We start from the raw sequence: 18189 nt of genomic DNA on the forward strand, positions 1-18189 counted from the left end.
ATTAAAGTCCAAGGCTGGCAGTAGCAGGCTTGAGTGAGGCAGGAAGCTGTTAGTCTGGACCAGCACACTGGCAGCAGGAGTGCATGGGTCACCTTCCTAAGAACTCCCGTAACTTTTGGGGATCCAATCCTGCAGTTGCAAATGGGCAGGCCTAGTTAGTTTAACCATTGCCCATCCTGTATGGCAAAGGCTGTGGAAAAGGTAGTTGCACTTGGGCCTGGCTGGGAATCTGCACCAAAAAGGTCACTCCTAGTCTGAAGGTAAAAACCATGAGATACTATCACCCCACTTACATGGTACTGCCAAAACCCAATCCAGTAAAATTTCTCAATACTGCTTCTGGGTGGTCATCTGAACACTTCAAAACTTATTCTGGAAATCCGCTTGTAGTTGTCAGTTTTCCAGTTCTGCTATTGATTTTTGCTTCCATGTAAACGAAACCAGTTTTGAAACATGCTCAGGTTTTCAGGTTATGTCTTGTTTTCAGAATATTCAATTAATAAGGACTTATTGCATAGTAAAGGAGAAGCAGAAATACTAGACTGTGCTTGAAGCCTTCTACGTGTAACATTTAAGTGAAGAGCAATAACGACTTTGTTGACTGAATCACCAACTGGATCAGCTGTTTTCCAGATGCCGTATTTAACTGGGCTTATAATCCACTTTAGATCTTAACATGTAAGCACAACAGCGAAAAATGGTTCCAAAATTCGGTTTTCATCTTTCAGAAGAGGTGTCATATGCAAACGTAGTGAATATAATGATAACTACGGGAATATGACATTGCTGTCCTGAGTGAAAGTGAAAAAGATTTTCATGATATGCTGAATGGAATGGCCACTCTAATGAGAACAGAATATGGATTGAGAATAAATCGAAGAAAGACGAAAGTAACAAGAAGTAGCAGAAATTGTTAAGTAATTCTACTACCTTGGCAGCAAACTAATCAATGATGGACAGAGCAAGGAGGACATCAAAAGCAGACTAGCCCCAGCAAAAAGGGCATTCTTGGCCAAGAGAAGTCAACTAGTATCAAACATAGGCTTTAACTTGAGGCAGAAATTCCTGATAATGTGTGTTTGGCAGAAAAAGGAATTTGTGGAAAACACTGACAAGGAGAAGGGACAAGATGACAGGACATGGTTAAGACTTCAGGGCATGACTTCCATGGTCTACATCTACACTGATACTCTGCTAGCCACTGAATAGTGCATGGTGGAGAGTACTATGTACACTCCTGGAAATGGAAAAAAGAACACATTGACACCGGTGTGTCAGACCCACCATACTTGCTCCGGACACTGCGAGAGGGCTGTACAAGCAATGATTACACGCACGGCACAGCGGACACACCAGGAACCGCGGTGTTGGCCGTCGAATGGCGCTAGCTGCGCAGCATTTGTGCACCGCCGCCGTCAGTGTCAGCCAGTTTGCCGTGGCATACGGAGCTGCATCGCAGTCTTTAACACTGGTAGCATGCCGCGACAGTGTGGACGTGAACCGTATGTGCAGTTGACGGACTTTGAGCGAGGGCGTATAGTGGGCATGCGGGAGGCCGGGTGGACGTACCGCCGAATTGCTCGACACGTGGGGCGTGAGGTCTCCACAGTACATCGATGTTGTCGCCAGTGGTCGGCGGAAGGTGCACGTGCCTGTCGACCTGGGACCGGACCGCAGCGATGCACGGATGCACGCCAAGACCGTAGGATCCTACGCAGTGCCGTAGGGGACCGCACCGCCACTTCCCAGCAAATTAGGGACACTGTTGCTCCTGGGGTATCGGCGAGGACCATTCGCAACCGTCTCCATGAAGCTGGGCTACGGTCCCGCACACCGTTAGGCCGTCTTCCGCTCACGCCCCAACATCGTGCAGCCCGCCTCCAGTGGTGTCGCGACAGGCATGAATGGAGGGACGAATGGAGACGTGTCGTCTTCAGCGATGAGAGTCGCTTCTGCCTTGGTGCCAATGATGGTCGTATGCGTGTTTGGCGCCGTGCAGGTGAGCGCCACAATCAGGACTGCATACGACCGAGGCACACAGGGCCAACACCCGGCATCATGGTGTGGGGAGCGATCTCCTACACTGGCCGTACACCACTGGTGATCGTCGAGGGGACACTGAATAGTGCACGGTACATCCAAACCGTCATCGAACCCATCGTTCTACCATTCCTAGACCGGCAAGGGAACTTGCTGTTCCAACAGGACAATGCACGTCCACATGTATCCTGTGCCACCCAACGTGCTCTAGGAGGTGTAAGTCAACTACCCTGGCCAGCAAGATCTCCGGATCTGTCCCCCATTGAGCATGTTTGGGACTGGATGAAGCGTCGTCTCACGCGGTCTGCACGTCCAGCTCGAACGCTGGTCCAACTGAGGCGCCAGGTGGAAATGGCATGGCAAGCCGTTCCACAGGACTACATCCAGCATCTCTACGATCGTCTCCATGGGAGAATAGCAGCCTGCATTGCTGCGAAAGGTGGATATACACTGTACTAGTGCCGACATTGTGCATGCTCTGTTGCCTGTGTCTATGTGCCTGTGGTTCTGTCAGTGTGATCATGTGATGTATCTGACCCCAGGAATGTGTCAATAAAGTTTCCCCTTCCTGGGACAATGAATTCACGGTGTTCTTATTTCAATTTCCAGGAGTGTACAACTACTAGTCATTTCCTTTCCCATTCGACTTGCAAACAGAGCGAGGAAAAAACAACTGCCTATACGCCTATAAGCCTTAATTTCTCGTACCTTATCTTCACAGTCCTTATTCACAATGTATGTTGGTGGCAGTAGAAACGTTTGGCAGTCAGCTTCAAATGCCGGTTCTCTAAATTTTCTCAATAGTGTTTCTTGAAGCAAATGGCCTTTTAAGGAATTCTTATTTGATTTCCTGAGGCAACACTTATGTGTTGTTTTAATCTACTGGTAACAAATCTAGCAGCCCAGATCTGAATTGCTTCAGTGTCTTCCGTCAGTCCGTCCTGGTATGGATCGCCAACACTCGAGCAGTAGTCAGGAATAGGTTGGACCAGTGTCCTGTATGTGGTCTCCTTTACAGGGGAACCACTCTTTCCTAAAATTCTCCCAAGAAAGTGAGGTCAACCGTTTGCCTTCTCTACCACAGTTCTCAAATGTTCGTTGCATCTTGTATCACTTTGTAACATTACACCCAGATATTTAAACAACTTCACTGTGTCAAGCTGGACTTTGGCAATACTGTATCTGAACATTACAGGTTAGCTTATAGCAATCATGTCATAAAAAAAGTGTATGAGTTTACACTAGGGTGCATGCCTTTATGCACACCTCATCTCATAAGACTTTACATTTCTTTATGAAGGTTGAAAAAGCTTCTATAACAACACCATGATGCAACCAGCGTACTTCACAAAAATTTGGTACATCACCGCAATCACACCCCATCTTTGCTAGGAAATATTTGAACTGCCAATGTCCCAAACCATGCGATCTAAATTTTTTAACTGTTTTTACAACAATGTCCATGAAGCCACTTGTTTTGGCACATTTTACCGGCAGATTTGTGCAGTGACGGCACATTGTATTTCTGTTATTCACTGCCAGGTACCAACTTCTTTTGCTTGTTCCTATCAAAGCAACTACACCTGTGTTTTAACTAACCATTGCAGGAGCTCCACTTTTTGAAGTAAATGGAAGTTTTCCCAACAGGGGTCATGTTTGCCAATAATGTCTCCTAACTAAACAAGAAAATGTGTCATTGTTTGTAGCTGTATCATTCATTGGCTCTAAATCAAGCAGTTCCTCCATCAAGTTGAACCCAGCATCAACACCTCTCACAAATACCACAAGCCAGGGAACATCTGTTACATGCATGCATTCACCCAAAATCAGAGAGAAAAAAGACCAAAGCTTTAGTCTTATCTTTCAGTCGCATTTCCACATTGTTTGCCATTTCTTCAGTACACCTGCAAACTCTTCTCCGTGAAAGGGCGGCTGTTTCAAAAACTGGAAAAGTTGCTGGACACATAATTGTTGGAGCAGCAATAAAATACTCTTAACAAATTCTCCGTTCTGAAGGGATGTGCTGATTTGGTTATCTCAAGAGATATGTGATACCTCACTCTCAGTGGACCTTCATTGTGGATGATATGGTTCTCTTCTGCAAATATGTCAAAAAGGAGAGATAAAGTAGAGTGGGCAAAACTACATAATACTTTATAAATAACAGTAGTTTATTCTAGAAATGAAATATGTCTATATGAACATTCGTCTTTTTCTGTTTCCTGTTTTATCTCAAGATATTTGGCCTTACTTCCCTCAAAATCCAAAGTAATCATGAATTATCAGGAAGGAACTGAAAATGTTGCTGCAGCTGGTACTTATTCCACGCAAATAAAATAGCATTACAAGAAAGGTTTGTGAGCCAATTTGTGTTTCAATAAAAAGTAATCTTCTTCCCACTGCGGGATTTGACCTATTTTTGTTTTGAAGATCTTAATTCCTCTTCAACCATTTTCTGCTCACTAATTTTGTCTTACTGTGAATGCCAAAGAGACTATGACACCAACAACAATAAGAACACAGAGTAAAGAGGCACATCCAGACGAGTGCACATTGGTAACTAAAAAACCATGTTAGTGGACAATCAGTGAGGCCCGCCATGGGCACCCACACCTGTGATAGCACACTAGCCTACCGCTGTATTAGACAGCCAACGGGATGTATGTTCCAATTCAGATTATTGTCTGGGCTTAACCCTAAAAATTTCACAGAATCTATTTCCTATATTTCTCAATTTTTTTTTTTTTTTACTTAGTTTAATTTCCTGTTGTTTTGACTGTTTTGTTCTGGACTGGATCACGTGTCTGTCTGGGAAGTCAAGGGTTAATCCACTGAGCTGAAACCATGTTTCTAGATGGTCTATTGTGCTGAAGATGCACACAGTAATTGTTTTTAATTTTTATTTGTTAGTCTGTGTGTGTGTGTGTGTGTGTGTGTGTGTGTGTGTGTGTGTGTGTGTATATGACAATACTTTACTAGAAAGTTAGTAAACTTTTCTGTGCCTTAAACATGTGTCTTTGTGTTACACATCAGTCAACTAAGGTTAGTAGTTGCCCTTCTTCATTTTGTTTGTTTCCATCCTGGTATTTCAGTTGTCATAAAATCTGGGCAGAAAATATTATGTATGAGTTAGTGAAGTCTGCCCCTGATGTGTCTCACTGATCCAAAGAATTATAATAACTTATATCAGTCAATTACTAAATATGCATTAGTATCCGAAACATAATGTGTTTATCTAAGAAATTATACTGTCTAGTCACATTAATGTGGCCACCTGTCAAGATCCTGAATAATGACCTTTTGCAGTGCAAAGGTTGCAGGAAGAGAGTCAATGACTTTCTGGAAGGTACCAAGAGGGATGTGGAGCCATGCCACCTCCAATGTCATGGCTAGGTGTTGGCAGAGTGTTTGCTTTCAAAGTTTCACACCATACACACCAATGACCATCCGTTCAGTGGAGCATAAAACATGATTTATCTGAAAAGGCCACCTGTCACCACTCACTGGTTGTCCAGTTGTGGACTGGCATGCAAATTCCAGCCTTCTTTGTTGATGAACAGCAGTGAGCATTGAGCCGGGCACCTGCTGTGGAGGCCCATACACAACATCATTCACTGAATTCACTGAAACAGTTGCACATTTACCCACCCGTACACATCTCTGCAGCTGTTATTCACTTCTGTAATCTATGCCTAGTAGCACAATTTTGTCATGCTTGGTATACCTGAACCACAATGACACATGAACAGCTGTTTCGTAAATGCTTCCACCCATGATCCAAAAGCCAATGAACATGCCATTTTGGATATCAAATAAATTGTTCAATTTCCACATTATGACAATGACTGCACTGTTTATCATGTCCCCAAACATGCTTTATATACCCTCCACTGCTATTGAAGCTCTGTATAAAGGAATGTATAGCCAACCTTATCCCCTGCGTTTGCCACCATCTGCAGTTCAGGATTGGCTGAATTCATGTCACATGACATTAGCAGCCATTGTGGGCCCAAGCGTTAAATGTGAAGCATAGGAAATTTTGTGTATCTTTGAAGTTTTAAGTAGAGTAATTTCTCAATTCTGTGCTTTTGGCTGTTAGTTTTAAAGCAAAACGGGAGGAAAACTGCACAGAATTCCCTCCAAAGGGAGAGATGCAACAAGAAGGAAAATACTGGTTGCAATGGGAAAGGTTCCAGGAGCTCAACTTAACCATTCATTTAATTTTATTCTTTTCTGCTCACTTGTCTTTGTCTCCTTTTTACATTTCTTTTACTTAGGTTCCAATCCTTCTGGGGGGGGGGGGGGGGGGCGCTAATAGGATGGTCTAATGGTAATTTAATTACAAAATAGAAATCTCAGAGATACAACTGCCACTGTTAGCACGTAAAACAAAAAATAGTGAGTGGTACCATACAAAGTTATCATGACTGGTAAAAAATTTGATCTGATTGACTGTACAGTATAGTTTAAACTTACATCTGTGATGCTCACAATAATAAATTGTACTTTGTTACCTACGCCATTCAGTAACCATGATTACTGTGGCTACCTGCCTGCTAATCTGTATTAATACAAATACGGTTGTTACTGTTTCCTACAGCCTACTTTTGATCATAGGCCTAGTTTTATTCAAACACATTTTAAAAATACTGTATTCTCTTGTACTTTCGTAATCATTCTCCTAGTGTCTTAGAACAATTTGCAGACAAAATTTATTGGGATAGATATGACAAAAACATAAAGCATGCGTAATTATATAGGCATGTTTATCAGCGTATATATATTTGAATCCAATCCTTTATTTGGTTTAAAAAAAGAGACATTGTGCGATTTTTTGTAGCAACAAGTCGCAGGAACAGGAAGCAAGTCAATATAGAGTTTTAATTAGCAATGGATTTTTTCTTGCACTTGTGAACTAATATTGGTTTCCTTTTGTCCTGCTAACAATTGGATAGGACCAATTTAATGCTAATTACGAAAACAGGTGTTGAAACTCAATACCACAAAAAGAACTGCAAAATCTGCTTTCGCTATTAATAAAGGATAGTGGGGAAAAACTGCATTTCATGCTCATCACAATGAATGCTTTCTGACTCATTTAGCTTAAATTTGTTGAGACTTTTTGTTGCTAAATATCTGACCTGTTCTGTTTGAAGCCACTGACCAGTTTTAGCAATGCATTAGATGGTTGAGTGCACTTCTTTAATATACAGGGTTTAATGTGATGCAGAAGTCAATGTATCACCAGCGGGGCAGTGGGCCCAAAATGGCAGCCACTGGCAAGTTGGCCGTACTTTCCCTATACATAGCTTTAACCACTGTTGCTGCTACCTGCCACCTGTTAGTGGTTATTGCACGCTTACATTGAATATAGGTGGTGATCACGTTAACGTCACTGGACCGTGTAATTTTATATCCTATACAGCACTAATTACAGTTGTTATCATTTATTGGTGCAGAATCAAACTAATTGTGTTTAATTATTATACACTTATTACAATGTGCAGGTGCATGAAGCTGATGCGTGCTTGGTGCTAGCTAATAAATACTGCCAGGATCCTGATGCCGAGGATGCAGCTAACATCATGCGAGTTATCTCCATTAAGAACTACTCGGATGATATCCGTGTTATCATCCAGCTAATGCAGTATCACAACAAGGTCAGAATCATTTTAGTACACAAAAGTACAATTTTTCATAATTAAAACTCATTTTATCCTCAAAATATACTTATGTGTTGATTGTTTTATTACTTTTCCCACAAAGAATTATAAAAAGTGGACTTTCTTATATGCTGCATGAAGATAACTGTAGAAAATAATTCACTGAAAGGAGACTAGTAACATGATGTTTGGTATTGGTAACATTAATGTAACACAAATTCTTTTCTTTTCTGTCTTGTCTCGTCTTCCCCCCCCCCCCCCCCCCCTCCCCCGCCCAGCTCTGCTGGAGTCACAGTAGCAACACATCACTCAGACTCCAGAATGAGAGAGAGATCCACTTATTGTGAGGACAAAGGAAAAAAAAAATGGCAGCCATTCTGTCTCTTTGCAGTTTTTTTTACAAGTGAATTTTTCTGTAGATTTAAAGTCTCTAGTGTTCAAAACTACTAATTCTTTTTACTGACAGCTTAGCAAGTTCTGTGCACTAAATTGCTTTGTTGCATTGTTAAAGAAGAATATTTAGCCTCTTGTAGAAGATAGATAGAGATCTGAATCTTTATCTGTTAGCTTAGTGTTGTTAGATTAAGAGGGGAAACTGAATCCTTTTTTACTCCACTATTTGTTTTTAGTTCCATGTTACATGAATCACACTCATGATTAACATTGTGATACGGAATGTGCATACTGGACAATTTAAAAGATATTTATTTGGTTACGTACAGCACATTTACAGAACTGTAACTGAAAACTTACTATTGTTCAAGAATTACTTTGTTGTGTAGAAGGAGTTCAAAAAGAAATCATTTTAATCTACATTTAAAAGCACGTCTGATGTTTGTCAGATATTTTATTTCCATGGGCAGTTTTTGAAAGAGTTTTACAGCTGTGCAACTGGGTATTGCTTGTCACCAGTATACGCCCTTTTGTCTAGGCCATTTGTCACTGATAACTTGGTGGTTGTCAAACCAACATGAAAGGCCAAATAGTTTTCACATAACAGCTGAAAAAGGACGTGTGTCATTTAACAGGTGGCTCTACCTTTGATAATATGTGTTTTGCCAGTTACAGTGCTGGTATAGGAGATGGTAGGAGGGTGCATAGGGCAAGTCCTATAGCAGGGACAGTCACAGGGGTCAGAATGCAAGATGGCGTCGAGTGAACATTTTTCGTGTAGTGATGTCCCAGTTTCTTTAAAAAGTGATACTGAGATTTGTAAAATTTGCGTGAAGAAGGTCAAAAGAGGTATCCTGTGTGCCGACTGCAAGTACTGGTACCACGATAAATGTGTCAGTCAATTTGAAATATATAAACCACGAACATGACTGGACATGCCAACAGTGCTTCGTAAGTGCCGCAGAAAATGAAATAACGAACATGCTGAAGACAAAAGAAAAAATAATAAGCATGTTAACAGATGATTTAGTATCAATCAATACAAAATATCAAGAACTTCTGAGAAAATATCAAGAGCTGGAAACTAAATATAAAGCAGTGGATCGGAATTATCGTCTAACTCAAGACAATGCCGTTGTTAATAGTCATTCCGCGCAGAAAATGTGGCGTGTGCCGTAAAAAACAAACAAGCAGGAACTACATGTAAGTACAGCCCCAGTGATACCATTATCAAACAAATTCTCAGCACTTGTAGCAGATTGTGGTAACACAATAGACATAAACAAACCAGAAAGTAATCACAAAACTCCCGCTAAAGAACCAAAAAAGAATTTGCCAATCTTAAGGTGCACCATAGCACTTCTTCTGTATGGCGACGGTCATGGAAAAGATCTATCCAAACGTTTTGGCGAAAGTATGCCTTCAAAGCATTCAGTTTTTGCGAAAATCAAGCCTGGTGCAATGTTAAATGCAGTGGTGGAGAATATTACAACAGAAACAAGTCAATTGGACAAAGACGGTCACGTTGTGATTATTGGCGGCGGCAACGACGTATACAAAAACAAAAGCAAGACAGCCCTGCGAGGCTTCCGTAACATATTACCAAAACTATTTCAAATGAACATTGTCATCACAAACGTTCCAGTGCGACATGATTTACCACTGTGGTCGTGTGTAAACAAAGAGAGTCGACACTACAATTCCGAGCTAAAGAAACTGTGTGATAAATTTAGCCATGTACATTTGATAGACTTAAGTAAGATGAGTCGTTATGAACATACAAAACACGGATTCCACTTAAACAGGAAAGGGAAAGCCAAGCTAGTTTCCCGCATAAGCAAACTGTGTGAGAAAGACAGTGTGGAGAAAGCTCCAATTGCTCTGGGCTACAACAGCGAGACCTTTTTTAGAATAAAGGACCATAATAATAGTTTTCAGGGATGTATTGAGGATATGACTGAGTCCCATGCGCGCAAAGAAAAGCCAGGCTGTGAAGTAAGTGCTCAGTCATTGCAGGTCAGTTCCAAAAAACCAGTGTATGCAAAATGTTGTAAAAAGTGTAACTCAAACAATTTTGATTCGTGAAAAATGGTAAATAAACAAGACGGGATAACACCCTTAAAGTTAATGCACTTAAATGTGCAATATCTCAGAAACAAACCAGACATTCTACAAATGTTCAGAGGAACACTTGCCACATGTACTAGTAATAACAGAACATGGGCTAAAATCCAGTGAAATAATATACTATAGATAAGAAAGTTACTTACAAGCAAGTAGTTATTGTAGGCAAAACCATAAAGGTGGTGGTGTGACAATTTGTGTTAGTAAGGATGTAGAAGCTAAAAAAAATTCCTTTCTTGAACACCACACCAAAGAAGGATCAATTGAAATGACAGGTATTATACTCCACAGTAATAATCTTAAGTTATCAAAGCATACAGTGATTGGAGTGTATAGGCCACGAAATGCTGATGTAATGCTGTTTATGGATAAACTTAGTAGTGTTGCTGGTCAGGCTGGTTCTAATGACCTTACTATATTAGGTGACTTTAATACAGATGCAAACTCAAATAGTGTAGTAAACTTGAAATTCAGTGATGTACTGACCTCATACAACCTTGTAAATATAGTGAACTCTGACACCAGAGTGACGGACACATGTTCCACTAGAATAGATTATGCTATAATCAACAAAGATGTTATAGATAAGGTAAATTACAGTAACTTAGATTTTCTTTATTCTGACCACTTCTGTCAGGCGATAGAATACAAAAATTCAGTTGTGCCTAAAATAACAAAAATTGTGCTACAGAAACGAATACTGAATACCTCAAATATTAATGCTCTTAAAGACAAACTAGTGAATGAGAAATGGGATTCTGTGTACCAGGTAAAAGGGTCGGATGAGAAATGGAATGAATTCTACTCAACCCTGTTGCATGATTATGAATATAGTTGTCCAGTCACAGAAATCCAGAAGGTAGTTAAACACTGTCAAAATGGAAGTAATCCTAGACTGAAACTCCCAACAAATCTGATTAGGCTCAGGCAGCAAGTACAGGATCTAAACCAGCTTTATAAAGTACTACTATGCAGGTATTCAAGGAAAAATACAATAGGGCCAAGCAAACTTTTAAAACTGAAATTGTCAATCTAAGGAAGCAGATTAACAGCAAAACAATAGAACACTCTGACAACATAAGCAAAGGATCTTGGAAGCTGATTGACAAATACCGAAAAGGTCCCAACAAGATGAACATGGAACCACTCAGCATAAGACATGATGGTAACATTATAAAAAACCTGGATACTATATGTAATATTTTTAATAACTACTACATTTCTGGTGAACAATCAATGCATATTACAGATTCACAGATAGAGATCCGATACCATCTCACCCAGTGTACCGAATTTGAATTTGTGAAGTGAATGAGCAGGAGGTTCGCAGGGCAATATACATGCTAAAGAAAAAAATTTCATCTGGATGGGATGGCGTATCCAGTGCTATTACTAAAGCATGCTTAAAAGAAATTTCTAAACCTCTTACTCACCTGATTAATTGCAGCATTAGGGAAAACATGTATCCAATGGTTCTAAAAATGAGTGTAGTGAAACCAGTGTATAAAAAGGGAAGTAAGGAAGAAGTCTCCAACTATAGACCAATATCATTAATTCCCACTTTTAGTAAGATATTCGAAAGCATTATCCTTTCTCAGCTAAGTGCCTTTTTCACAACATAAACTGCTTGTAGATTCGCAGCATGGCTTCAGAAAAGAGCTAAGTACAACCACAGTTCATCCATGAAGTTTACTGTCTGTTGGACCAGAAGATGCAGACTGCAGGTACATTTTTGGACCTGACAAGAGCATTTGATACGGTAAACCATAGGGTACTTCTTAAAAAGCTAAAATCTTATAGTATTGCGGATCAAGCCATGAATCTTCTAACCACGTACCTGTTGAATCATAAGCAAAGCACTAAATTGCCATACAAACTAGATAATAAAATCATGAACTCCCAGTCCACCAGTGAACCTGTATTACAAGGTGTACCACAGGGCTCAATCCTTGGACCCTTTCTTTTCCTTATATATATTAACGACATTGCACAACCCATTAACTCCCATATTGTAAGCTATGCAGATGACACGTCAATCTTATTCTATGGGAATGAATCTAAAGAGCTCAAATCTCTTGCTACTAGTGGTGTAACAGAAGTAACAAAATACTTCAGTGATCAGGGACTCAAGGTGAATGTCACCAAATCTCAACTACTGACATTTAAAACAGGCATTTCTCATCACAACAATATGAATAGTGTGTGTAATATCTCTGCAACAGAAAATGGTAACTGTAAATTCCTGGGTGTATATGTTGATGAAAATTTGCAGTGGACATATCACATTAATTTCGTATGCGGAAAAGTCAGTAGTGCCATATATCTCCTCAGCCAGCTCGCAAAGATAGTTCCTAACCAAGCACTGAAATTAGTATATTATGGAACACTTCACCCCCTTTCTCAATTACGGAATTGAACTATGGGGCTGTGCAGCTGATGTACATTTAAAAGGAATACTACTAATACAGAAAAGAGCAATAAGACTTGTACATGGGATCAGACATAGAGATTCATGTCGTGAAGTGTTTGTGAAGCACGAATATCTGACAATATATTCTCTGCACATCTTCAAAATAGTTGTTTTTTTTTTTTATAAGTCAACCAACAGAAGCTATCAAGGGCAGTGATGTACACGATCACAACACTAGAACAAAGTGTAACTATTTCTGTAACAGAACAACGTAAAAAATTACTGATAGAAGTCCATATATGAGTGGTTTTAAAACAAAATTAAAATCTTTTCTAATAGAAAAATGTTTATATTCTTTCAATGAATTGTAAGATAGTGATTGTAACATGAGGCATTAGCATATCAGTTGTAATGTGATAAATGTAAAAAATAGACATAAGAAGCAGCAGCTACAGAATACAGTGTATTTTATAAGTATAAATATAACCATAGTATTAAGTCTGACGTTTGCAAAATCCATCATTACAATGGCTCCACGCAAAGAAAATGTAAATAAATAAAAAGTAGGGAAATGACCAGGTCATTGCAGAGCTGCTTTTCCTATGTTTTTTTTTTTTTTTTTTTTTTTTTTTTTTTTTTTTTTTTTTTTTTTTTTTTTGGGGGGGGGGGGGTTGGGGGGCGCACTTCAAAGGTATTCTAGTTTTGGTGCTGTGGTGGGCAACATGTCAGACTGAATCAGCTGTACCAGGAGTGGTACTAGGTTGGTGAGATAATCACTTCCAATGAAGGCTGAGGTGAGAATGGTGGGGTATTGCTATAAAAAGTCTGCAACTGAACAAAATACATTTGCTCTGAATGACAGTGCTGTATGGAAAGGAATGTTTGACATGGAAAGGATAGCAGTTGCCAAAATGTAAGTAGTGTTGTTTGTTATTAGCTTTAATGTAAGCAGAAGTGCATAGCTGACTCTCTATGACAAAGAGGTCAACATGAAGGAAAGTGGCATGGGATTCAGAATAATACCATGTGAAATTTAATTGTGAGAATGTATTTAGAGGTTCCAAGAATTTTAACGGGTTAGCCTCACCATGAGTCAATATCGCAAAGATGTCACCAGCATATCCAAACCAAACCAAACCAGGGGCTGAAGGCTTATGGATCCCAGGAAAGTCTCCTCTAAATGACCCATAAGGAGGTTGATGTAGGAAGGAGACATCCTGGTTCCCTTGGCCTTGCCCTTGACCTGTTTGTATGTCTGCCCTCAGAGGTAAAATAGTTGATGGTAAGTATAAAGTTGATTGAAGCAATCAGGAAGGAATCAAGTGGGCACTGGTTGAGGTAATGTTCAACAGCAGACAGACCATGTACATGGGGGATGTTGGTATGGAAGGAGACAACACCATTGGTGACAAGCAAGATGTTTAATGGGAGTAGGACAAGCACAGATTTGAGACAGTCTAGAAAATAGTTGGTGCCTTTAACATAGGAGGGAAGTATTTATATTACAGGATGCAGGTGTTAATCAAATAAGGCAGACAAACATTCAGTAGGTGCTTTCAAGCCAGTAATTATGGGATATCTAGGGTGATTGGGTTTGTGGTTCTTTGGAAGAAGGTAAAATGTGACAATGTTTGGTTTGGTGGGGGTAAGAAGTTCTGTTGACTGAGGTGTTAGTCCTTGTGAGTGGCTTGAGGCTTTAAGAGGGGACTGTAGGTCAGTCCTCATATCATGCACCCTTGTGTTTTACCTTCTTCCTAAGATCAGCAATGTATTGTCAATAATCTCTGACTTGCGTATTACTCCCTTCTTCCATCCTTAATCAATTTTCAAACTCTTGTTCAGTGCGGTCTCTAACGATCAGTCTTTCCTTCTCATCCTGTCCATTAAGGCTCCCCAGACCCGTGATTCTGGGTGACTTTTTAAAGTATTCCCATTTCATAAATTTGACCAGTCCTTTTACTCCATCCGTCTTCCTTCCCCTTTGGCCCTTCTGCCAGAAGAAGGAGCCACTGAATCTGAAAGCTTGCACATTTCCTGAACCTTTATGTATGTACATTCCTGCTACCAAGTAGTGAGTAGATTTTTTATATGTAAATTTACAAAATATACTAATAATTTTCATATCCTAAAAGTTGGCAGTTATTCTATTGGTGAAAGTAGATGAATCTAAATGTTTTTACACACCTAAAATATAATTTTTTCCAGTATATTTTTTAATCAGTTTATGTTGATACACCATGGTGTAAAATTCTGATAGTTCAGTGCTGTATGAGCTGTGTTTGCTTCAAAATCGTGTAATAACTTTCACAAAAACATCATTGATACATGATCTGCAAAAATAACTAATACTGCCTCATCATTGAATTTTTTATGGTTGATCATTAATATACAGCAAGAACACTAACAGGCCAATGATCAGGCCCTGTGGAATGCCCAAAGTGATTTTTCCTTGTGCAGGTTATGTAATCTCTTTGTACTGCTCAAGCATCATACTGTAACCTTTTGGATATAAATTGGAACTGTGACCAAAGACTCCTTTTCATGTTGTGTTTGCACCACATGGAACAACATGTCATTGTTATGTGGAAATAAATAAATTGTAACTGGTTACAACAAACTTGCTATTTAATTCATATCAATAACATCCTGAAATGTATGCAATTAAATTTAATTTTTTACAACTTCCTGGGAGATTAAAACTATGTGCCAGACTGGGACTTGAACTTGGGACACTTGCCTTTCATGGGCAATTGCTCTACTAATTGAGCCATCCACATCAAGTTTTAGTTTTGGTGGTAGTAATGGTTTTCTTATTGTGAATGGAGATATATATGAATTTTTTTCATGAAATTTCCGTATATTTCTTCTTCATTGTACTGATTCTTTTTTTCTAAATTTCTAGTACCAATTTTCTCAACTGCTTTTAAAAAGTAATCATTAAAAACAATTTAATAGATAGTGCCCATAGGGGGCCAAAACACTGTTTGATTTCTTTAAAATCTTCTATTGCTTTAACATCCTCCCTGTTTCCTTTGAGTGTTTGTGTGGTATGAGATCCCTTTTACAATGTTATAATCATAACAAATAAACACAATAAGGCATCAAAATTTTTTGGGTGTTGGAGTATTTTCTAAAGATCTGTGAAGCAAATACTACAGTGGCAGAGGTGTGCTAAACAAGTAACAGAAATTTTTTGATTTCATATGCTTTATACATCAGATTTTCAATTTTTTTTATGTCATTGGTACACGTGTTCCTGTTATATGTTTGCATTTTCAGCTGTTTTGAATATTTAGTTTGACAGTCAAAAAAGTTATACATATGTGGTTTTGAGTGCTCAGTAAATTTTTATTTCTGTGAAAGATGGATCAAAGAATTTGCATTAAATATTGCCTGAAAAATGGAAAAAAGTGCAGCACAGCATTTGAAATGCTGACTATGGCCTTCGGCGTATTTGCTATGACTTGGACAAGAGTTTACAAGTGATATAAATGTTTTGAAGAGGGTTGAGAAGAAGTTGAAAATGACAGCTGTCCTACATGCCTCAGCCCATCAACAATTACCGACAACAATGTGGAAGAAGTAAGGAAAATGGTTCTGGAAAATCGCCAGATTACCATCGTAGAGGTTACTGATGTTGTCAGTATATCCGCAGCCAAGCAATGTTTTCTGAAGTTTTGGGCTTGTAAACTGTAGCAGCAAAGTTTGTTCCAAAATTGTTAGATTTTGACCAAATATGACATGTACATCACTCAGGAATTGCTGAATGAAGTCAACCATGAACCAGAAAGTTAACAAGAAACTAAAGAAAGTTATAACAAGTGATGAAACTAAGACCCAATCATCCCACAGGAAACTGCCTGAAAGTCTGTGGCTCACTGTCTTTTTTATGTGCTGTGTAGCAATCTATTCCTTTCGTAAGATTGTCATATAGCCAAAGCTTCATTTTGGGCCGGCACAATGAAATCCTTCACACACAGTCCTACAAGTGACAATTTTAATAAAATATGGTACATGTGTGTCGACTTTATATATAGTCACTTCAGTATCCACAGTGTTTATATATGTAATTTTTGCTTGCAAGCTAGGAGTGCTGAAATCACACTTGATAAATCCACTCATCAGCCAGAACATTATATCCACTGATCGACTATTGGTATAAACTTCTCCAGGTGACAGCAGCATCACCTACTGAGAGACGACTGCTAGTCAGATACACACATAGTTCATTGTAATACCAGTGAGCATGCTGTCCATGTGTAGAATGGGGAAGCACGAGATCTATCTGAGTTTGATTGAGGATATATTGTGATAGTGCAGAGGCTCAGCATGAGCATATTAGAAACTGCATGACTTGGTGGAGGGTGTTTGAAGAGTTCTGTCATGAGTGTCTTTAACATGTTGTGAAACCAAGGTGAGACCATGTCCAGACATTGTGGGGTTACAGAAGCTGGATGTCATAGGCTGGGCAGACTAGTAAAACGGGACAAGCAGCGAACTGTGTCAGAACTAACATCAGACTTTAATGCTGGGCAGAGTACAAGTGTGCCTGAACAAAAATTGCACCGAACACTCCTAATGATTGGCCTCCAAAGCTGATAACCCATGCATGTGCCAGTATTAACATCATAACATTGACAAGCATGCCTATCTCAATGGTGTCATGTGGCAGAGATTGACATGGTCGCCAATGAGCATTGTGCAGTCCTATGGATCTGATCACAGAATAGCATATTCCTAATGTCAAACATTCACCTCATTTCAACTTAACCTGTGTCACTGCACCTGAAATATAGATTTGAGCATTTTATAACTCCTGTTATTGTCTATAAATATTGCAACTCTTCTCCCTGTATGGTCAGATTAAATATGTAACAATAGAAAACTAGAAAAAACCTCTATGCTGGAAAAAAAAACCTTCTTAAACGCTTCATGCCTTTTACCAATGGGAAATAATGTGAACTGATAGGGGAAATCCTTTAACAAGCTAAAAAGAGATGAACATTTATGTTCTGCAAATGACTATGGTGTGAGAAACATAGAGTAATTCATATTTTATCACTTGTTAGGGTTCTTTCCTATTCCATTCACATATGGAGTGTTGGAACAATGATGAATAGAATGCCTGTATGCACACTTTAATTTGTGTACTTTTTTATTTATGAGTACTCTGTGAATGATATATAGGATGATGCAGTATATTCCTGTATTCCTCACTAAATACTGATTCTTCAACTTTATAAGCAGGTTTTAACAGGATGTCTTGCATGTACCTTCAAGAATCTGCCAGTTTCAGTTTTTCAGCATTTCGTTGGCACACTCATATGCAAACTTGTGACCATTCGTACTGCCTTTCTTTATGTACATTCACTACCTGCAGTTAGTCCTAATTAGTATGGTTCTCACACACTGGAGCAGTGTTGCACGATTGACTGCTTGCATTTCCCCCAACATCCTACCAATGAGCTGAAGTATACCATGTACTTTGCCTTCAACTGAGCCTTTATCATCATTCCATTTCATCATCATCAATAAGGAGTCATTCCAGCAAGTGAGGAT

The 18189-nt window shown here is 39.3% G+C and overlaps 1 protein-coding gene across 1 annotated transcript in view; it reads left to right on the forward strand.

Moving 5' to 3' along the window:
• Positions 1 to 18189, forward strand: part of LOC126199758 (calcium-activated potassium channel slowpoke) — an 872527-nt gene that overhangs the window by 298229 nt on the left and 556109 nt on the right. The window contains exon 9 of the mRNA XM_049936649.1: positions 7548 to 7700. Coding sequence (XP_049792606.1) covers positions 7548 to 7700 — 153 coding nt within the window. The remainder of the gene's footprint in view (positions 1 to 7547; positions 7701 to 18189) is intronic.

Source organism: Schistocerca nitens, chromosome 1 (genome assembly GCF_023898315.1).
Source record: "Schistocerca nitens isolate TAMUIC-IGC-003100 chromosome 1, iqSchNite1.1, whole genome shotgun sequence".
NCBI lineage: Eukaryota > Metazoa > Arthropoda > Insecta > Orthoptera > Acrididae > Schistocerca > Schistocerca nitens.